The sequence below is a fragment of the Balaenoptera musculus genome, chromosome 1 (assembly GCF_009873245.2).
Source record: "Balaenoptera musculus isolate JJ_BM4_2016_0621 chromosome 1, mBalMus1.pri.v3, whole genome shotgun sequence".
In the NCBI taxonomy this organism is placed as follows: Eukaryota; Metazoa; Chordata; class Mammalia; order Artiodactyla; family Balaenopteridae; genus Balaenoptera; species Balaenoptera musculus.
The window spans coordinates 35,941,122-35,965,353 of NC_045785.1; the positions used below are offsets into that span (position 1 = coordinate 35,941,122).

At 41.3% G+C, this 24,232-nt stretch overlaps 1 protein-coding gene across 1 annotated transcript in view; it reads left to right on the plus strand.

The window, feature by feature from the left end:
- ST3GAL3 (ST3 beta-galactoside alpha-2,3-sialyltransferase 3) overlaps positions 1–24,232 on the plus strand; it is a 205,220-nt gene that overhangs the window by 102,397 nt on the left and 78,591 nt on the right. The window contains 1 exon segment of the mRNA XM_036867514.1: positions 5,437–5,479. Coding sequence (XP_036723409.1) covers positions 5,437–5,479 — 43 coding nt within the window.

A 24,232-nucleotide genomic window follows, 5' to 3' on the forward strand; every position in this document is an offset into this window, starting at 1 on the left:
ATGACCAGGTAGTTCAGAAAAGCTTGAAAATACAACCCATATGAGGAGAAAAATCAGTTGATAGAAACAGGCGTAGAGATAACACAAATGATAGAATTAGTAGGCAAAGATGTTAAAACAGATTTCATATCTTCAAGGAGGTAGAAGAAAGCATGAGAATATTAAGGGAAGGCATGTAAGATATAAAAAAGAATCTTAGATATGAAAAATAGTGTTTGAGAAGAAAAATATACTCAATGTATAAATGACAGATTAGACACTGCAGAAGAAAAAGTAGTGAACTATAAGATATATCAATAGAAACCATCTAAAAATTACTGGAAACAAATGAACAGAGTGTCAGTGAGTGGTGGGATGTCAAGCAACCTGATACATGTGTAACTGGAGCCCCCGGAAGAGAGGGGAGGGCAGAAAAATTTTTGAGGAAATAATGGCCAAGATATTTTCAAGTTTGATTAAAACTATAAACCCACAGATCCCAGAATCTCAGTGAACCCCAAACACAAGAAAAATGGTGAAAACTATACCACAGCACATCATAATCACTCACTTCTCACTACCCACAGGTGCTTGGCATTTGAGAGAAAAAGCAGCCTCCTATTGAGAGCCACAGGAAAAGCCAGGTCTTGCAGGGCAGAGTCAGGCTTCAGGCTTCAGGTCTGCCAGGAGGTAGAGGGAAGTAAGCCAGGTAGTTGGCATATGGGGTCCAGAGGGCATTATGAGAAAGATTTAAAGAGGAGATTGGCCAAGGAAGAAAAAACCCACAGCAGAATGGACGAGGACAAGAGAAAAAAAGTCTGTGGCCCATTTTAACAGTGGGTATACCTATTATACCTGGGAGATTGGGCTAGCTTTAAGTTTTCCAAGGACTTCTTGCTGTTCCCAGGAGCTTTTATTTGTTCAGGACAACACATTCCTCCTGGTAAATGCCTTCTAACCAGGTGTGTCATGTCAGAATCATAACTTTTTACAAACCCCATCTTCTTGATCACTGTGATTCAGACAGTGGGTGAGGAGCTGAAGCAAGCTAGACCACTTGTAGCCCTTCCCTGGGAGTTTTGCCATTAGGATCAGAGATGCCGGGTCTCATGCCCTTTTCAGTGGCAGAACTGAAGATATGGCCTGCGAATTGCTACTGGCCATGTGTCCTGACTTAGGAAGAAAGCTAGTTGGGGAGAGTAAAGCTAACTGAGGGAGGCCTGCTGGCATTCCAGTCACTTTCAGTCATCTCTGAAGCCCTCTGCACCCTGGCCCTTCCCATGCTTTGGTTATGTGAACCGCTGAATCACCGTATTTGCCTAAGTTAGTGCAACCAGTATGATGAACATGCAGGAAACATCAGGGGATAATCACAGCCACTTTCATTGGTGTCTCTCTGTCCCCATAAGATATTTTCAGTGTGGGAGGTCCAGAGAACTTTTTGGTACCTCTGAGGTAATAGAAATCCCATGGTGACATTGAATCACCAGTTCCAAAATTAGTGTCCTGCCTTACGGCAATAGTCATAGCTTTCAGTTCGTTCAGAGCTGTAGTGACTTCCCCTCCCTGCACAGGGCTTAGAACCAGCAGTGCTGACCCAGGGAGGGGATGTGCCCTGCTTGTCCTCCTCCTTCCACTCGTCCCCCAGTTGCTGGCTGCGGTTTTGGACCTCTCTGGAGTTGGTGGGGAAGGGAGAGAGAATGAGCAGAGAAGACACAAGATAGTGTCAGCACTCCCTGAACTGGCAAGTGTGTAAAGCTGACCCTTCTGGGGTTCTCTTGTAGACATTTTGGAGACCCCTCCATCTGGGGACCTCTCCTCTATAGGTCTCCTGATGTGGGCAATGTACTCACCAAAGCCTTGTCACTCACTCCTTCTGTAGCTCCTGGGACTCCCGGTGTCTGCTCTTGCTTCTATCTGCTGAGGACCCTTCAGCCTGCTGGACACATCTTTAGGAAAGGACCTAAAACAACCCAAACTAGCTTACTCATGCATCATTTTCTGCGACAAATTCTGGGAGTGCAGACCAGTTCCCATGCAGCTCTAGCCTTTGCAGCCAGTGCATCTTGTGTCCTTTATGTTTCTCAGGTAGAATTTAGACACCTGGCAGTCCACTGTATTCCCCATTCTTAAAGAGTCATATGTTAAGCTTTTCTCACCAGGCTTGAGTAAGAGCCAAGTACTACCCATTTTGCCCCTGCAGGAAGGTGGAGATCATAACACTGCTGTCTCCAAAGAAATTCTTCAAGTCCTCTCTCCCTTAATGTCTCACAACCAGTTACTTTTATATTTGATGTTGGGAGAGCTTTTAGAATGATGTAACAAGTTTTCAGATATTTCCTTGGAAAATCTGCATCCTAGTCTAGCACCTCACTTGAGTGTCCGAAACTTATCATCCTAGAGGCTTGGCTGAAACTATCTTAGCATCTTAGCATCCTGTTGGATTTATGACCACTGTAACCAAATAATCCTGATAAAAACAGTTAACAAATATTTATCAAGTATGCAGCCACAAAAGAAAAACGCCTCCAGCCCTCTGCCAGTGTAGGACAGAGTTTACAAACTGTTAGCCTGCTGCCTGAATCCTGTCCATGGACATACTTTGGTTGATCCTCATAATCTTTAATTTTTTCTTGAATCTATTGCCAGTATTTACAGATTGAGAAATTTTAACCTCTGGATTTTAAGATCCAGATGCCTGGCTTTAAAGAAACAGAAGATGTGGCAACGCTGGGCCTGCACTGCTGCCTGGCATAGTTAGCTGGAGGTGGTGGGGGCTGCCCCCTTTGACAGGAGGGACTCCATTCCCTCTTGGCTCTGTGACCTGAAGCCAATGTCAGTTGCCATTTATCATCATTGGGCTCATGCAGTTACCTTTTCTTAAATTAAGGACTAAAGTGAAATATTTCTGGTACTCGTGTTTCTTAACAAAAGAGAAAAAACAAGATAGTCCAAAAGAGCCATGGAAGGGAGAGACATAATTTATTTAGAGATACAAAGTATTCTTATGTGTTTAATGTGCAGTTAGTGTGTGTGTGTATGTGTGTGTGTAAAAGACAACTTAAGGTGCCATTGGAAAGTAACCCATAAATATAATCATGGTTACTATACAAAAATATGTGGTGAGAAAAAGACATTTCAACAGGATTTGTTTTTAGTGCAACTAAAATAAGTTGTGTGATTTGCTGCCGGAGGGCATTACATTCTCCCACTTCCCTGGCTTATGTTATGTTCTTACTTGGCCCCTGATGTTTCAGTTTGCAGCAGGGGGAAAACATTCTCTGGCCTCTCTGGAGGGAATCAGCCAAAATGTGGATTCATTGTATGTCCAAGGAGGTCTTAGCTCAGATCTGAGAAGGAGTAACAGGATAGTTTCCCCAAGGTTATGGCCACTTGGAGAAAAAGCAACAGGTGTTGGCAAGTTAATGAGGTTTTCTTTTTCATGGAATGATAAAATAGGATTGTTGAAAGAGTATTCAACTTTGAAACTAACTCTTTTGGCAAATTTTGTTTTCAGTTTATTTTTTAAATTGAAACCTTATTGATTTTTATAAGTTCCTGTTAAGCAAAGTCTCTTATCCATTTATCTGAATTAGAGCAAAACCAGAATTATTTTGAGGAAAGGCTTTCACTTGCCCAAGTATATACTCTTAGGAGGCAAGCCTTCTGTTGAGTTGTGTGTTGGAGTTGTTATATCTTCAGTTTTAAGAAGAGGAATTATTCTCTCCCTGCAGCTCTGCTGCTTATGAAAGTGCACAGTCTGGCCTTAATTGGCCTTGCAGAGTGGCTCCTGCGAGGTTCCTGTCAGTGTGTGTTATCTCCCTCTTTTTGCCATTCATTGTTTATTAAAGACTGAGTTCTTTGAAAGCTGTGCTGCATGGCCTTTTCCAAACAGTTGTTTGGTCTTGGTATTCTGTTTTACCCTCAGATTAAGCGAGGCCAACTGAGAACTACATTCCTAGACCACCTTATTTTGACGTAGCTACTTTACACACACACACACATTCTTTGCAATCATTGAATAAAGCTATATGAAACAATCTTATGACACTTCCTAACATTTCTTTTTTTTTTTTTTTTAATTTTATTTATTTATTTATTTTTGGTTGTGTTGGGTCTTCGTTTCTGTGCGAGGGCTTTCTCTAGTTGCGACAAGCAGGGGCCACTCTTCATCGTGGTGCGCGGGCCTCTCACTATCGCGGCCTCTCTTGTTGGGGAGCACAGGCTCCAGACGCGCAGGCTCAGTAATTGTGGCTCACGGGCCTAGTTGCTCCGCGGCATGTGGGATCTTCCCGGAGCAGGGCTTGAACCCGTGTTCCCTGCATCAGCAGGCGGATTCTCAACCACTGCGCCACCAGGGAAGCCCCCTAACATTTCTTTATACAAATATTTTTGAGGACACAGAGGAAACTTCCCTAAACTCTTAGTTATCAGGAAGAGCTGGGGGTTGGGGAGGGGGGGTGGGATGAATTGGGAGATTGGGATTGACATGTATACACTAATATGTATAAAATAGATAACTAGTAAGAACCTGCTGTATAAAAAAGTAAAATAAAATTGCAAATCAAAAAAAAAAGGAAGAGCTGGGATTCTCCTGGTTTACTTTATGGACACTGTAAACCATTAAAACAGTGCTTTGCGTTTAGTTTTAGCTGTGAGAAATCTTGGGGATATATCTATAATCCTCTTCCAGCAAGCACATAAAACCTTAGGACAACCACTTTTGGTATTCTTATCCTGGCTGCTTTTTATTATTTTTCCTATGCTGATTTCCACTTTGCCTACAAGATTTTTAAAAAGATTTCTTCTTTTTAAAAATCTTATACTTCAGACAATTTTGTAAAATTGCTTCAACTTTGTTTTAGAATGAGGCAGGATATAGAGAAATTAAGTACAATATCAATGATTAATCATTTGTTGCAAACATATTACCAATTTGTTTTTAGATTTCATTTTAAATTTCCTGTCCTTTATGAAATCAGGTCTTTCGCTTCTTTGTGATTGTCATGAAGAGGATCATTGCCATGGATTTGAGCACCCCTTGGCTACCATATTTTTACCCCATAGTTAACATGACTGATTCAGCATAAATCTTAGAGTTTATAGCTTAGAGGAAGCAGAGGTTGCTTCTGACCCTCTTACTTCTCCAAGGGTCCCATTTTGTGGCTTACTAAATTTCAGTTTCAAGTACCACATTTGAACAGGAGGACAGTTATATGTCAGCATAGGAGTGGTTGGCCTATAAGGCCTGGGAAATACCTGGCATTGAACCTGGTCCTTCACAAGACAGGTGTTCAGCAAGAGTTTGGTGACTTAAATTTACTTGCGGCTTATGTGTTTGGATCTGGAAGCAGTTGCCCACCCTTGTGGTCTGGGTCTGGGTTGGGGAGTGTAATCTGCTAGTGTCAACAGTGGCTTGACATCAGTGACATTTTCTGCTTTGCTTTTCTTTTTCAGAATATGATCGGTTGGGCTTCCTCCTGAAGTTGGACTCTAAACTGTGAGTAGAATGAGACAATTCCTTGACTCCGTTGTAGAGAGGTCTGAGAGCTGGGGGCCAACCTCGAAGGGCCAGCTCTCATCAGACCTGTGGTTGTTGGCGGTTCCCTGGGGCCTCTGTCCTCAGTCTGTCAGCTGAAGCTTAGAGCACGTTACAGTCTGCAGGGGCCTGGAGAGGATGAGATTGTGGGTGCAAACATAAGGCCTTAGATTTGGCTGGCACAGGAAGCTCGTTACAGAAGGAGCTCCCGCCAGGAGTTTGAAGGACGAGGAGGAAAGGCTTCTGCTGCAGAGTGGAGGATGATCAAGTCACAGCAGGAGGCATTGTAAAGCCTTTCAAAGATGCTCTGCAGCCAGGCATGCAAAACGTTCTGTGCTCAGGCTTCCTCCATGCTTTAACTCCTGTCTCTCTCCCACAGGTCGATCCTCCCTTTCCCTCTACTCTTCCATATGTTTTTTATCTGTGTCTGAAATCCCCTTTCCTTGCTTGTCCACTAGGAAAACTTAAAGTCCACCTCCTTCCTATACAGAATTAATTATCTCTTCCTCTGCTTCCTGTGAATTTTCTACCTCTGACACCCATTATCTCATTATACTATAATTAACTGTGTAATAGTTATTAATTTATTAAGAGCACAGGCTCGGAACCAGGCCATGCTTGGTTCAAATCCCGGATTGCCATTTACTTTCTTTGTGATTTAGGGCAGACCACTTAACCACTCTGAACCTCAGTTTCACCTATAACATGAGGACATCAATATACCTACTTCACAGGGTCATTGTAAGGATTGAATTGAAATGGTGAATTTACAGGGGCTTTCAAATAGGCATCTAATTCTTTCAGAATCCTTCCCTGTCCTGGCCCTCTTGGTCTCCCTAGCACCTAGGCAGCGCTGCCGTATGTTTGTTAGGTGCTCAGTAAACACCGAACACATGGCTGCATGGCTGGCTTCTTGGCTGCACGGATGACAGGTGGATGCCTGTGTGCTTCCCTCATTAGACTGGGCTGCCTGGAGATTGGGCTCTATCCACTCTGCGTTCGTGCCCTGCACAGGACCCCTCACGTGGTGGATGTGCAGGAAATGGTTGCAGAGCTGCCTGTGGCTCCTTTCTGTGGTTAGTCATCTTTGTACACCTCTGCCCCTGTCCTGTACCAGACAGATGTGAAAGATCAGAATTGTGTCTCTTTCTTTCCTCTCTTGCATGAGGCCTTGACCACAGCTGCTTCTGATAGTGATGGCTACACCTACATACAAGGCATCAAACCCAGGGTTATTTGGCTTTCCCACTGAATTGTCTGGCATCTAGCCCCGTTTCCTGGCAACTGGCTTCTTGGCTCTGGTGCCTCATACTATGAGTTCAGGTGTTGTAATTCTCCCAGCTTTTATACATCATGGAGGCAGCCATGAGGGAAGAACAGTCTCTTCTATATACCAAGCTAGTATAGAGATGTCAGTCACATGTTAACATCTAGGGAATGGGGCTTGATTATGCTGGAAATCCACAGGCTTCTTCCTTAGAAAATTCTTGATTTAGTGCTCTGGGCAAAAAACAAATCAAGCATAAGCTATAAGCAAGTGAAATGCCTCCAGAACGGAAGAGATGTAGTAATTTACCAGCTGAATCACACTGATGAACAAAAGACATGTTATCCAGGACACGTTAACTATACTATTTAAACTGTCTTCAGCAGTGTAAGGAGGGGAATTAAGAGGACACTCCTGCCCCACTGACCTGACAGCTGGTTGGTACATAGTAAGCTGTTGTATAGCTTTCTTCTGTGTACCAGACCAGTTCCGTAAAACATTTGAGTCAACTTGGTCTTTAGGCTGGGGAACTGGCTTGGCCTCGTTATATTTAACTCACAATTTAAGGTATAAGCTAGAACTTTCCTGCCTTTTACTGCAAGAACTTTTCTAATCCAGTGCTATCTTCAGAGCAAAGCACAGATACATAGGAAAGGTTTTTACCTGCTTCCAGGGAGAAGTTTCCAAGTTAAGGATCCTGGTTTTTGGAGGTAATTCCTTAGCAATATTCAGATCTCCCCTTATGAAGTCTTTCTCTGCTGTGTTGTGTTCTATTTCCAACGTATAGGAAAGGACCTGAACTTGGATCAGAACTGGATTTGAATTCTGCCCCTTCTGCTTAGAATTATATGACCTTAGATAATTCATTTTGGCTCTCCGAATCACAATTTTCCTTTATGAAAAACATAGATAATAATACCAATTTCCTAAGGTTTTTATGAAGAATAAAATAAAGCATTCTATGAGTAAATATACAAATGTAGGAATTTCTTTTTGTTTATCTTGATTGGATTCATTTAGCTTCTATAGTACATGAATTCATATGTTCTGGAAAATTTTTAGCCATTATCTCTTTAAATTTTGCCTCTGCCCCATTCTGTCTCTACTCCTCCTCTGAAACTCTGATTAAGTGTAAGACCAAAAAAAAAAGTGTAAGACCTTCTCATTCTAGCCTCCAGGTCTACTAACTTCCACATTTTCCATTTTTGATCCTTTCTGCATTGAACTGGAACCCCAAAGGACTCAACTTAAGGATAAACTAGAACTACACCTGTACCTCTAAATCAGGACTGCAGGAAAGATTGCCAGAGCTCTGAGCAGATCAGGGCAATAAGTCAATAAAAAAGAAATGCTTGATACTCACAGCCAGGGCTCTTATCACTCAGGTGATCCACGGACTTCAAGCTATGAACTCCGTCTAAGGTCTTCCAGACTGGCAGTGCCTCCATGCTCCTGGCAGAAGCAATTGCAGTCCCTCTCTGGAGGAAGACATGAATTCCTCACAGATAACTTTTCAAGGAAATGAATAGCTCACAGAAAAAATTACTAAGCACATAAGGAAACAAGACTCCATTAGAGAGAACCATGAAGAACAACAGACAACAGAGGGGGACCCACAAAGACTTCTGAAATTGGAATTACCAGACACAGTTTATAAAGCAATTAGATAGATTGGTTCAAGATGGCAGAGTAGAAGGACGTGCTCTCACTCCCTCTTGCGAGAGCACCAGAATCACAACTAACTGCTGAACAATCATCGACAGGGAGATACTGGAACTCACCATAAAAGATAGCCCACATCCAAAGACAAAGGAGAAGCCACAATGAGACGGTAGGAGGGGCACAATCACAATAAAGTCAAATCCCATAACTGCTGGATGGGTGACTCACAAACTGGAGAACACTTATACCACAGAAGTCCACCCACTGGAGTGAAGGTTCTGAGCCCCACGTCAGGCATCCGAACCTGGGGTCCGGCAACGGGAGGAGGAATTCCTAGAGAATCAGACTTTGAAGGCTAGCGAGATTTGATTGCAGGACTTGGACAGCACTGGGGGAAATGGAGACTCCACTCTTGGAGGGCACACACAATGTAGTGTGCACATCAGGACCCAGGGGAAGGAGCGGAGACCCCATAGGAGACTGAACCAGACCTACCTGCTGGTGTTGAAGGGTCTGCTGCAGAGGCGGGGGCGGGCTTGGCTCACCATGGGGACAAGGACATTGGCAGCAGAAGTTCACAGAAGTACTCTTTGGCGTGAGCCCTCCCAGAGTCCGCCATTAACCCCACCAAAGAGCCCGGGTAGACTCCAGTGTTGGGTCGCCTCAGGCCAAACAACCAACAGGGAGGGAACCCAGCTCCACCCATCAGCAGACAAGCAGATGAAAGTTTTACTGAGCTCAGCCCAGCAGAGCAACAGCCAGCTCTACCCATGACCAGTACCCCACATCAGGAAACTTGCACAAGCCTCTTAGATAGGCTCATCCATCAGAGGGCAGAGAGCAGAAACAAGAAGAACTACAATCCTGCAGCTGTGGAACAAAAACCACATTCACAGAAAGATAGACAAGATGAAAAGGCAGAGGACTATGTACCAGACAAGGAAACAAGATAAAACCCCAGAAAAACAACTGAATGAAGTGGAGATAGGCAACCTTCCAGAAAAAGAATTCAGAATAATGATAGTGAAGAACATCCAGGACCTCAGAAAAAGAATGGAGGCAAAGATTGAGAAGATGCAAGAAATGTTTAACAAAGATGTAGAAGAATTAAAGAACAAACAAACAGAGATGAACAATACAATAACTGAAATGAAAACTACACTAGAAGGAATCAATAGCGGAATAACTGAGGCAGAAGAACCGATAAGTGACCTGGAAGACAGAATGGTGGAATTCACTGCTGCGGAACAGAATAAAGAAAAAAGAATGAAAAGAAATGAAAACAGCCTAAGAGACCTCTGGGACAACATTAAATGCAGCAACATTCGCATTATAGGGGTCCCAGAAGGAGAAGAGAGAGAGAAAGGACCCGAGAAAATATTTGAAGGGATTATAGTTGAAAACTTCCCTAACATGGGAAAGGAAATAGCCACCCAAGTCCAAGAAGTGCAGAGAGTCCCATAGAGGATAAACCCAAGGAGAAACATGCCGAGATGCACAGTAATCAAATTGGCAAAAATTAAAGACAAAGAAAAATTATTGAAAGCAGCAAGGGAAAAACGACAAATAACATGCAAGGGAACTCCCATAAGGTTAACAGCTGATTTTTCAGCAGAAACTCTACAAGCCAGAAGGGAGTGGCATGACATATTTAAAGTGATGAAAGGGAAGAACCTACAGCCAAGATTACTCTACCCGGCAAGGATCTCATTCAGATTCGATGGAGAAATCAAAAGCTTTACAGACAAGCAAAAGCTAAGAGATTTCAGCACCACGAAACCAGGTCTACAACAAATGCTAAAGGAACTTCTCTAAGTGGGAAACACAAGAGAATAAAAGGACCTACAAAATGAAACCCAAAACAATTAAGAAAATGGTCATAGGAACATACATATCTATAGTTACCTTAAACATGAAAGGATTAAATGCTCCAACCAAAAGACACAGGCTTGTTGAATGGATACAAAAACAAGACCTATCGATATGCTGTCTACAAGAGACCCACTTCAGATCTAGGGACACATACAGACTGAAAGTGAGGGGATGGAAAAAGATATTCCATTCAAATGGAAATCGAAGGAAAGCTGGAGTAGCCATACTCATATCAGATAAAATAAGACTTTCAAATAAAGAATGTTACAAGAGACAAGGAAGGACACTACATAATGATCAAGGGATCAATCCAAGAAGAAGACATAACAATTAAATATGCACCCAACATAGGAGCACGTCAATACATAAGGCTACTGCTAACAGCTATAAGAGAGGAAATTGACAGTAACACAATAATAGTGGGGGACTTTAACACCTCACTTACACCAATGGACAGATCATCCAAACAGAAAATTAATAAGGAAACACAAGCTTTAAATGGCACAATAGACCAGATAGATTTAATTGATATTTATAGGACATTCCATCCAAAAACAGCAGATTACACTTTCTTCTGAAGTGTGCACGGAACATTCTCCAGGATAGATCACATCTTGGGTCACAAATCAAGCCTCAATAAACTTAAGAAAATTGAAATCATATCAAGCATCTTTTCTGACCACAACGCTATGAGATTAGAAATCAATTACGAGGAAAAAACGTAGAAAACACAAACACTTGGAGGCTAAACAGTACGTTACTAAATACCCAAGAGATCACTGAAGAAATCAAAGAGAAAATCAAAAAATACCTAGAGACAAATGACGATGAAAACATGACAATCCAAAACGTATGGGATGCAGCTAAAGCAGTTCTAAGAGGGAAGTTTATAACAGTACATTCCTACCTCAAGAAACAAGAAAGATCTCAAACAATCTAACCTTACACCTAAAACAGCTAGAGAAAGAAGAACCAACAGAACCCAAAGTTAGTAGAAGGAAAGAAATCATAAAGATCAGAGCAGAAATAAATGAAATAGAAACAAAGAAAACAGTAGCAAAGATCAATCAAACTAAAAGCTGGTTCTTTGAGATGATAAACAAAATTGATAAACCATTAGCCAGACTCATCAAGAAAAACAGGGAGAGGACTCAAATCAATAAAAGCAGAAATGAAAAAGGAGAAGTTACAACGGACACCACAGAAATACAAAGCATCCTAAGAGACTACTACAAGCAACTCTATGCCAATAAAACGGACAACCTGGAAGAAATGGACAAATTCTTAGAAAGGTATAACCTTCCAAGACTGAACCAGGAGAAACAGAAAATATGAACAGACCAATCACAAGTAATGAAATTGAAACTGTGATTAAAAATCTTCCAACAGGGGCTTCCCTGGTGGCACAGTGGTTGAGAATATGCCTGCCATTGCAGGGGAAACGGGTTTGATCCCTGGTCTGGGAAGATCCCACATGCCGCAGAAGAACTAGGGCTGTGAGCCACAATTACTGAGCCTGCGCGTTTAGAGCCTGTGCTCTGCAACAAGAGAGGCCGTGATAATGAGAGGCCCGCGCACCGTGATGAAGAGTGGCCCCCACTTACCGCAACTAGAGAAAGCCCTTGCACAGAAACGAAGACCCAACACAGCCATAAATAAATAAATAAATAAATAAATAAACCCAAAGTTTAAAAAAAAAAAAAGATGTAACACGCAAGATGTAAAAAGAAAAAAAAAAATCTTCCAACAAAGAAAAGTCCAGGACCAGATGGCTTCACAGGTGAATTCTATCAAACATTTAGAGAAGAGCTAACACCCATCCTTCTCAAACTCATCCAAAAAAATTGCAGAGGAAGGAACACACCCAAACTCATTCTACAAGGCCACCCTCACCCTGATACCAAAACCAGAGAAGGATACTACAAAAAAAGAAAATTACAGACCAATATCACTGATGAATATAGATGCAAAAATCCTCAACAAAATACTAGCAGACAGAATCCAAGAACACATTAAAAGGATCATACAACATGATCTAGTGGGATTCATCCCAGGGATGCAAGGATTCTTCAATATATGCAAATCAATCAATGTGATACACCATATTAACAAATTGAAGAATAAAAACCATATGATCATCTCAATAGATGCAGAAAAAGCTTTTGACAAAATTCAACACCCATTTATGATAAAAAAATCTCTGGAAAGTGGGCATAGAGGGAACCTACCTCAACATAATAAAGGCCATATACGACAGACAAACCCACAGCAAACATCATTCTCAGTGGTGAAAAACTGAAAGCATTTCCTCTAAGATCAGGAACAAGACAAGGATGTCCACTCTCGCTGCTGTTATTCAACATAGTTTTGGAAGTCCTAGCCACAGCAATCAGAGAAGAAAAAGAAATAAAAGGAATCCAAATTGGAAAAGAAGAAGTAAAACTGTCACTGTTTGCAGGTGACATGATATTATACATAGAGAATCCTAAAGGTGCCACCAGAAAACTACTAGAGCTAATCAATGAATTTGGTAAAGTTGCCAGATACAAAATGAATGCACAGAAATCTCTTGCATTCCTGTGTGCTAATGATGAAAAATCTGAAAGAGAAATTAAGGAAACACTCCCATTTACCACTGCAACAAAAAGAATAAAATACCTAGGAATAAACCTACCTAGGGAAACAAAAGAGCTGTATTCAGAAAACTGTAAGACACTGATGAAAGAAATTAAAGATGATACCAACAGATAGAGAGATATACCATGTTCTTGGATTGGAAGAATCAATATTGTGAAAAGGACTCTACTACCCAAAGCAATCTACAGATTCAATGCAATCCCTATCAAATTACCAATGTCATTTTTTACAGAACTAGAACAAAAAGTCTTAAAATTTGTATGGAGACACAAAAGACCCCGAATAGCCAAAGCAGTCCTGAGGGAAAAAAACGGAGCTGGAGGAATCAGACTCGCTGACTTCAGACTATACTACAAAGCTACAGTAATCAAGACAATATGGTACTGGCACAAAAACAGAAATATAGCTCAAAGGAACAGGATAGAAAGCCCAGAGATAAACCCATGCATGTATGGTCAACTAATCTATGACAAAGGGGGAAAGGATATACAATGGAGAAAAGACAGTCTCTTCAATAAGTGGTGCTGGGAAAACTGGACAGCTACATGTAAAAGAATGAAATTAGGACACTCCCTAACACCATACACAAAAATAAACTCAAAATGGATTAGAGACCTAAATGTAAGACCGGACACTATAAAACTCTTAGAGGAAAACATAGGAAGAGCACTCTTTGACATAAATCACAGCAAGATCTTTTTTGATCCACCTCCTAGAGTAATGGCAATAAAAACAAAAATAAACAAATGGGACCTAATGAAGCTTAAAAGCTTTTGCAAAGCAAAGGAAACTACAAACAAGATGAAAAGACAGCCCTCATAATGAGAGAAGATATTTTCAAATGAATCAATGGACAAAGAATTAATCTCCAAAATATATAAACAGCTCACGCAGCTCAATATTAAAAAGTCAAACAACCCAATCCAAAAATGGGCAGAAGACCTAAATAGACATTTCTCCAAAGAAGACATAAAGATGGCCAAGAAGCACATGAAAAACTGCTCAACATCAATAATTTTTAGAGAGATGCAAATCAAAACTACAGTGAGGCATCACCTCACACCAGTTAAATGGGCATCATCAGAAAATCTACAAACAACAAATGCTAGAGAGGGTGTGGAGAAAAGGGAACCCTCTTGCACTGTTGGTGGGAATGTAAATTGATACAGCCACTATGGCGAACAGTATGGAGGTTCCTTAAAACCTAAAAATAGAATTACCATATGACCCAGCAATCCCACTACTGGGCATATACCCAGAGAGAACCATAAATCAAAAAGACACATGCGGTCCGCCACAGCAACAGTCAGCTCTACCCACCACCAGAGCCTCCCATCAAGCCTCTTAGATAGCCTCAACCACCAGAGGACAGACAGCAGAAGCAAAAAAAACTACAATCCTGCAGCCTGTGGACCAAAACCCACAGTTACAGAAAGATAGACAAGATGAAAAGGCAGAGGGCTATATATCAGATGAAGGAACAAGAAAAAACCCCAGAAAAACAACTAAATGAAGTGGAGATAGGCAACCTTCCAGAAAAAGAATTCAGAATAATGATAGTGAAGATGATCCAGGACCTCGGAATAAGAATGGAGGCAAAGATTGAGAAGATGCAAGAAATGATTAACAAAGACCTAGAAGAAGAATTAAAGAACAAACAAACAGAGATGAACAATACAATAACTGAAATGAAAACTACACTAGAAGGAATCAATAGCAGAATAACTGAGGCAGAAGAACGGATAAGTGACCTGGAAGACAGAATGGTGGAATTCACTGCTGCGGAACAGACTAAAGAAAAAAGAATGAGAAGAAATGAAGACAGCCTAAGAGACCTCTGGGACAATATTAAACACAACAACATTCGCATTATAGGGGTCCCAGAAGGAGAAGAGAGAGAGAAAGGGCCAGAGAAAATATTTGAAGAGATTATAGTCGAAAACTTCCCTAACATGGGAAAGGAAATAGCCACCCAAGTCCAGGAAGCGCAGAGAGTCCCATACAGGATAAACCCAAGGAGAAAAACGCCGAGACACATAGTAGTCAAAATGGCAAGAATTAAAGACAAAGAAAAATTATTGAGAGCAGCAAGGGAAAAACGACAAATAACATACAAGGGAACTCCCATAAGGTTAACAGCTGATTTCTCAGCAGAAACTCTACAAGCCAGAAGGGAGTGGCATGATATACTTAAAGTGATGAAAGGGAAGAACCTACAACCAAGATTACTCTACCCGGCAAGGATCTCATTTAGATTTGATGGAGAAATCAAAAGCTTTACAGACAAGCAAAAGCTAAGAGAATTCAGCACCACCAAACCAGCTCTACAACAAATGCTAAAGGAAATTCTCTAAGAAGGACACACAAGAGAATAAAAGAACCTACAAAAAGAAACCCAAAACAATTAAGAAAATGGTCAGAGGAACATACATATCGATAATTACCTTAAACGTGAATGGATTAAATGCTCCAACCAAAAGACACAGGCTTGCTGAATGGATACAAAAACAAGACCCATATATATGCTGTCTACAAGAGACCCACTTTAGACCTAGGGACACATACAGACTGAAAGTGAGGGGATGGAAAAAGATATTCCATGCAAATGGAAATCAAAAGAAAGCTGGAGTAGCTATACTCATATCAGATAAAATAGACTTTAAAGTAAAGAATGTTACGAGAGACAAAGAAGGACACTACATAATGATCAAGGGATCAATCCAAGAAGAAGATATAACAATTATAAATATATATGCACCCAACATAGGAGCACCTCAATACATAAGGCAACTGCTAACAGCCATAAAAGAGGAAATTGACAGTAACACAATAATAGTGGGGGACTTTAACACCTCACTTACACCAATGGACAGATCATCGAAAATGAAAATAAATAAGGAAACAGAAGCTTTAAATGACACAATAGACCAGATAGATTTAATTGATATTTATAGGACATTCCATCCAAAAACAGCAGATTACACGTTCTTCTCAAGTGCGCACAGAATATTCTCCAGGATAGATCACATCTTGGGTCACAAATCAAGCCTCAGTAAATTTAGAAAATTGGAAATCATATCAAGCATCTTTTCTGACCACAATGCTATGAGATTAGAAATGAATTACAAGGGAAACAAAACGTAAAAAAGACAAACACATGGAGGCTAAACATACGTTACTAAATAACCAAGAGATCACTGAAGAATCAAAGAGGTTAATCAAAAATACCTAGAGACAAATGACAATGAAAAACACGATGACCCAAACCTATGGGATGCAGCAAAAGCAGTTGTAAGAGGGAAGTTTATAGCTATACAAGCCTACCTAAAGAAACAAGAAAAATCTCAATAAACTATCTAACCTTACACCTAAAGAAACTAGAGAAAGAAGAACAAAACCCAAAGTTATCAGAAGGGAGAAGAAATCATAAAGATCAGAGCAGAAATAAATGAAATAGAAACAAAGAAAACAATACCAAAGATCAATAAAGGTAAAAGCTGGTTCTTTGAGAAGATAAACAAAATTGATAAGCCATTAGCCAGACTCATCAAGAAAAAGAGGGAGAGGACTCAAATCAATAAAAGCAGAAATGAAAAAGGAGAAGTTACAACAGACACTGCAGAAATACAAAGCATCCTAAGAGACTACTACAGGCAACTTTATGCCAATAAAATGGACAACCTGGAAGAAATGGACAAATTCTTAGAAAGGTATAACCTTCCAAGACTGAACCAGGAAGAAACAGAAAATATGAACAGACCAATCACAAGCAATGAAATTGAAACTGTGATTAAAAATCTTCCAACAAACAAAAGTCCAGGACCAGATGGCTTCACAGGTGAATTCTATCAAACATTTAGAGAAGAGCTAACACCTATCCTTCTCAAACTCTTCCAAAAAATTGCAGAGGAAGGAACACTCCCAAACTCATTCTATGAGGCCACCATCACCCTGATACCAAAACCAGACAAAGACACTACAAAAAAAGAAAATTACAGACCAATATCACTGATGAGTATAGATGCAAAAATCCTCAACAAAATACTAGCAAACAGAATCCAACAACACATTAAAAGGATCATACACCACGATCAAGTGGGATTTATCCCAGGGATGCAAGGATTCTTCAATATACGCAAATCAATCAATGTGATACACCATATTAACAAATTGAAGAATAAAAACCATATGATCATCTCAATAGATGCAGAAAAAGCTATTGACAAAATTCAACACCCATTTATTATGAAAACTCTCCAGAAAGTGGGCATAGAGGGAACCTACCTCAACATAATAAAGGCCATATATGACAAACCCACAGCAAACATCATTCTCAATGGTGAAAAAACTGAAAGCATTTCCTCTAAGATCAGGAACGAGACAAGGATGTCCACTCTCACCACTATCATTCAACATAGTTCTGGAAGTCCTAGCCACGGCAATCAGAGAAGAAAAAGAAATAAAAGGAATACAAATTGGAAAAGAAGAAGTAAAACTGTCACTGTTTGCGGATGACATGATATTATACATAGAGAATCCTAAAACTGCCACCAGAAAACTGCTAGAGCTAATTAATGAATCTGGTAAAGTTGCAGGATACAAAATGAATGCACAGAAACCTCTTGCATTCCTATACACTAATGATGAAAAATCTGAAAGAGAAATTATGGAAACACTCCCATTTACCATTGCAACAAAAAGAATAAAATACCTAGGAATAAACCTACCTAGGGAGACAAAAGACCTGTATGCAGAAAACTATAAGACACTGATAAAAGAAATTAAAAAAAAAAAAAAAAAGACACATGCACCCCAATGTTCATTGCAGCAGTATTTACAATAGCCAGGTCATGGAAGCAACCTAAATGCCCATCGACAGATGAATGGATAAAGAAGATGTGGTACATACATACAGTGGAATATTACTCAGCCATAAAAAGGAACGAAACTGGGTCATTTGTAGAGACGTGGATGGATCTAGAGACTGTCATACAGAGTGAATTAAGTAAGAAAGAGAAAAACAAATATCTTATTTTAACGCATATATGTGGAATCTAGAAAAATGGTACAGATGAACCAGTTTGCAGGGCAGAAATTGAGACACAGATGTAGAGAACAAACGTATGGACACCAAGGGGGGAAAGTGGTGTAGGTGGGTGATGGTTGTGTGATGAATTGCGAGATTGGGATTGACATATATACACTAATATGTGTAAAATGGGATATTTAAAATAAGAACCTGCTGTATAAAAAAATAATAAAATTCAAATAGTCAAAAAAATAAAAAATAAAGCAAGTAGATATACTCTATTTAGGAAAATAAAGATAATATTGACTATACACGTGTAATAGGGAACTATAAAAAGCAGAACATTAGATTGGAAAAAGAAAACTTATAGAATTGAAAAATACAGTGACCAAAATTAAAAATTCAGTAGAAGGATTTAGCAACAGATTAGATACAACTGAGGACAGAATCAGTGAACTGGAAGTCAAGTCAGAAGAAATGGCCTATAACAAGGTTGGCCAGCTCTTTTTGTAAAGAGTCAAATGGTCAATATTTCTGAGTTTGGGGGGCTTTGTTGTCTCTGTCACAACTACTCATCTCTGTTGCTGTAACATGAAAGCAGCCATAGAGAACACATAGACAAATGAGTATAGCTGTAGCTATATTCCAACAAAACTTTGTTTATGGACACTGAAATTTTAATTTCATATAATTTTTATGTCATTAAATATTATTCTTCTAATTTTTAAACCAACCATTAAAATGTAAAAGACATTCTTAACTCACCGACCATACACAAAACAGATAGTGGGTCAGATTTGGCTCACAAATCATACTTAGCTGGCCCTTCACTGAGAATGCAGCAGATATATCTGCATGGGAATGGCCTCCCCACCCCAGGTGTTTTCTTTTCTTTTTTTTTTTTTTTAAAGGAATTCCTTTGTTTTTATTTTATTTTTATTTATTTATTTTTGGCTGTGTTGGGTCTTCGTTTCTGTGCGAGGGCTTTCTGTAGTTGCGGCAAGCGGGGGCCACTCTTCATCGTGGTGCGTGGGCCTTTCACTATTGCGGCCTCTCCCGTTGCGGAGCACAGGCTCCAGACGCGCAGGCTCAGTAGCTGTGGCTCACGGGCCTAGTTGCTCCGCGGCATGTGGGATCTTCCCGGACCAGGGCTCGAACCCGTGTCCCCTGCATTGGCAGGCAGATTCTCAACCACTGCGCCACCAGGGAAGCCCCAGGTGTTTTCTTTTCTTTTCTTTTCTTTTTTTAAATAAACTAACCAGGATCTTTTTTTTTTTATTTTTATTTATTTATTTATTTTATTTATGGCTGTGTTGGGTCTTCGTTTCTGTGCGAGGGCTTTCTCTAGTTGCGGCAAGCAGGGGCCACTCTTCATCGTGGTGCACGGGCCTCTCACTATCGCGGCCTCTCTTGTTGCGGAGCACAGGCTCCAGATGCGCAGGCTCAGTAATTGTGGCTCACAGGCCCAGCTGCTCCGTGGCATGTGGGATCTTCCCAGACCAGGGCTCGAACCCGTTTCCCCTGCATTGGCAGGCAGATTCTCAACCACTGTGCCACCAGGGAAGCCCCCCAGGTGTTTTCTATTCTTAAGAACCTATTACAGTTGACCCTTGAACGTTTGAACTGCAGTGCATCCACTTATATGTGGATTTTTTTCAACAGTACACACTACAGTACTACATGATCCGTGATTGGCTGCATCAGAATCATGGTTATGGAGGAACTGCATATATGGAGGGCTGACTATAAGTTATATGCGGATTTTTGACTGCATGCAGGGTCAGTGCCCCTAATCATGTTGTTGTTCAAGGGTCAACTGTTTATAGAAATACACTTAAAATATCTCTATATCCAATGATTCTCCAAAAACCTGGAAATAGATGTCTTGGATTTTATTGGTCTTCCTTATATTCTTTTAATTATGTCTTTGTGGAATAAATGGTTTCTGTTTCCTTTGAGAATTCCCTGCTACTTGTGTCTTCACGACAGAATCACTTGTCAGTGCTGTGAAGATTATTCAAAATACTTATATGCAGTGAGCTGTACAAAACCTTGTCTTTTAACTGCAAACTCTATTGTTCAGGAGGGCAGTATTTTTTGGAGGTTAAAAATGTGGGCTGTGCTGGGCTTCCCTGGTGGCACAGTGGTTAAGAATCTGCCTGCCAATGCAGGGGACATGGGTTCGAGCCCTGGTCCTGGAAGATTCCCACATGGCGCAGGGCAACTAAGCCCCTGCGCCACAACTACTGAGTCTGTGCTCTAGAGCCCGTGAGCCACAACTCCTGAGCCCACGTGCCACAACTAGTGAAGCCCACGTGCCTAGAGCCTGTGCACTGCAACAACAGAAGCCACTGCAACGTGCACCACAATGAAGAGTAGCCCCCACTCACCACATCTAGAGAAGCGTTGCTTTTGCACACAACAACAAAGACCCAACACAGCCAAAAAATAAAAATAAATTTATTTTTTAAAAATGTGGGGCTTCCCTGGTGGTGCAGTGGTTAAGAATCCGCCTGCCAGTGCAGGGGACACGGGTTCAAGCCCTGGTCAGGGAAGATCCCACATGCGGCGGAGCAACTAAGCCTGCGCACCACAACTGCTGACCCTGCGCTCTAGAGCCCGGGAGCCACAACTACTGAAGCTTGCGCACCTAGAGCCCGTGCTCCGCAGCAAGAGAAGCCACCGCAATGAGAAACCCACACAACCACATTGTAAAGTAGTCCCCCCAGCCCCCCTCCCTCCAAGGGGCGAAGAAACAAAGACCCAATGCAGCCAAAAATAAGTAATAAATTAATAAATTAAAAAAAAATGTGGGCTGTGGAGTCAGACGTTGATTTTTAAAGCCCAGTTCCACATCTTACTAGCTATAATCTTGAGTGAGTTATTTAACTGTTTTTGCTCAGTTTCTTACTATAAAGTGGGATCATAATAATTGCCCAAGTATGAGATTCAACCTATCCATTTACCCTTATTGGTGTCTGGTAAACTGGGAAGGCTATAGCCCCAAAATCAGACCTGAACCTCAGCTTGCCTCCTGCTTCATGCCCCAGATTTCATTTCTTCAGCTCACCCATTTAGCAAATATTTCGTGAGTACCAACTCTGTGCTTTGTAATTGGGATAAAACCGTGAAAATTTTAAGCCATATGAACAGCCTTGTAAGCTTGATTGGAAAGGATGTCTTGTGAGCTGAAGTCTTAGTGAAGGGGGAGAGAGTAAATGAGAACAGCAAGGGAGGGTAGGAGGTAGTATTTCTGGATAACGTGAGCAATGAACAGGTTTTCTTTTTTTTTTTTTTAAGGAAGATGACATACTGGTGACTCGGAAGCATAAATGGAGTACAAAGAGGATATGAGGGACCTTCAGATGCATGGGGTATAGAAGAAAGAGCAGCCTCCATCACATAGGGCTGTAGAGGAAATGGTGTTTTCAGTGAAGACCCAGGTTTCTATGAAATTAGAAGATGGAAGGAACATTCACTGAAGAAGTCGAGGCTTCTCAGAAGACAGTGGAAAGTTAGAATATGGTGAGGTGGGAGAGAAGTGGGAGATTGAACCATGAAGAAGAAGCAGACAACAGTGACTTGAGCATGAGAAAACTGATGAGGATGTCATTGAGGGAGTGAATAACCAGGATGTGAGGCTGGCGTGTTGGGTTTTGTTGGCCTCAAAGTTGTCCAAGAATTAACCTTGTGTTCCCTGGGGGGGTAGGCACTAGGCTGCTCAGTGCAGTCAGCTGCAGCCCAATTGGATGATACCTCCAGAGGGTCCAAGTCTGGTCCCTGGAGAGGCTCTGGCTTCCCAAAAAGGAGTCTACTGTTCAAAGTGTAGGGTCCTAGGGAAAGGCTCAGGGCTACAGTCTGCTGCCCAGACATCGAGGTAAGCTCTTCCTCACTCATTCAACAGCTTTCTTGAGCAACTACTATGTGTCAGGTTCTATGCTCTGAGGATAAACCAGTCAACAAGGTGGTCAGTAAACAAAAAGTGTGAAAAACAAGTAACGTTTTCAGTGTCTTGGAAGGTGATGAGTGCTATGAAAGAAAATAGAGCAGGACAAGGGAATGCTGGAGAAGAGATTGCAAGTTTAAATGGGACGGTCAGGGCAAGCCTCAATGAAAGGTAGATTTGAGCAAAGACTCAGTGGAAGAGAGGGAGTTAGCCCTGCCTGTATCTGGAGGCAGAGCACTCAGACAGAACCCTAAGGAAATCTCAGTCTTGGTTATGAGGAACATGACACCGGAGCCGGGGAATGTGCCCATTAGTCCAGCAGAGACAGGAACCATCTGGAGTCTTGAAGGTGCCAGACCCTGGTGTCCAGGTGTGTTTTTCCTGAGCTGATGTCAGCCTTCTGGAAGCTGATTTAATTAAATGGTGGTGTCATCTGTTTCAGCTGGGTGTGGGTGGGTGCTCCGTGTGCTGGGAAAGCTCCTGTCTGCTGCCACAGTATGATGTTTTATGGTTGCCATGTGGGCAAGAGCATGGAGGCGTTAACGCTCAGTCTCATTTCACAAGGAATTCCTTGTGAAGACAAGGATATAGGAGCCAAAACTAACAACTTTAAACCCCCAAAGGCTTGTGAAAACCAAGCCAATTGTGAAAGACCTATAAACGTGGGGCAGTCTAAAATACACCCTGAGGCATAGCTTACTATTTCCAGAACAGCCTGTCAAGTTCCCTGTGGCTGCATGGGGAAATTTTCCCTGTGGGGAAAGTGTTTATTGAGCACCTACCATATGCCAAAAGCCAAATTCCTACTTTGTAGCTCACCTGGAGCTCTCAGCACAGTGGTTCTTAACCTTGACTGAATACTGGAATCACCTGGGGAGCTTAAGAAATTACTGACGCCTGCCTCCCACCCCCTAGAGATTCTGAAGTCATTGGGTTGAGGTGTAGCCTGGGCTTTGGGATTTTTAAAGCTCCCCATATGAGTCTAATACTGCTCTAAAAGATTCCATATCCTGTCTGAGGAACTCTTCACTTTCCCAGGTGATTGATACAAAAAATGAACTCACCTTTGAGGTGAGGCCCCTGCCTGTACATAGGACATGTCTATATACAGTGTTTCTCAGCACAGGACTTCACCACCCAGAGATTCTGATTTAGTTGTTCAGGAATCAGGCTCAGTTACCTTAATGTTTAAAAGTTCCACCAGGTGATTCTAACATGCCAGGGTTGAGAACCAGGGTATAGCCTACAAGCCTATCACTATAACCATATTTGAATATAGCATAATAACTACTGCAGAATGTAGTAGTAGTTATGTTAGGACAGTCGGATTGTGAGTACTTTTTTCCTTTTGAGTTTACCTTTTCTGTATTGTCCTTATATACCTTTAAAATGAAAAAATATATCTGGATGTGCCTTCTTTTCTGTAATTAAAAAAAAAAACAAACTTTCGGGACTTCCCTGGTGGTCCGCACTTCCACTGCAGGGGGCGTGGGTTCGATTCCTCATCGGGGAACTAAGATTTTACATGGCGCGTGGTGCAGCCAGAAAAAAAAATTTTAAAAAACCCCCCAAAAAACGCAAACTTTCATTATGATCTCTAGGTCTCTAAATACTATTTTCAAAAATCCATTTTATATTAATTTTTGGTTACCAGCCCTTTCTCTAGTTTTTTTCTTCATGGTCTTTTAAAATCTGAATCAATTGAAGAGTTTCCTGTAAATTCTATTGGCCTATTTAAATAGTTCTTCATTATCTATACTTGGAATAAATATTTGTGTAAAAACTTAATATCTGTCTTTTCTATGCTGTCAAAGCTCCAAGAGGTCTAAGGATGAGACATGATAAGTCTGGAGGAATGAGCAGACCAAATCATGCAGGGCTTTAGAGATAACAATAAGAAGTTTGGGCTTCATCTTGAAGGCAAAAGGTGCCACTGAAGTATTTTAAGCAGTTGAAAAACATTAGTTTTGACTTGTAGGAAGATGATTTTGGCTGTGGGACGGTAGATGGGTTGGAGAGGAGCAGAAGTGGAAAGGGAAATAAGACTTAGGAGACCTTCATAGAAACAAAGAGCAGAGGGACTTCCCTGGTGGCGCAGTGGTTAAGAATCCGCCTGCCAATGTAGGGGACACGGGTTCAAGCCCTGGTCCGGGAAGATCCCACATGCCACGGAGCAACTAAGCCCATGAGCCACAACTACTGAGCCCACGTGCTGCAACTACTGAAGCCTGTGCACTCTAGGGCCGGTACTCTGCAACAAGAGATGCCACTGCAATGAGAAACCCGCATACTGCAACGAAG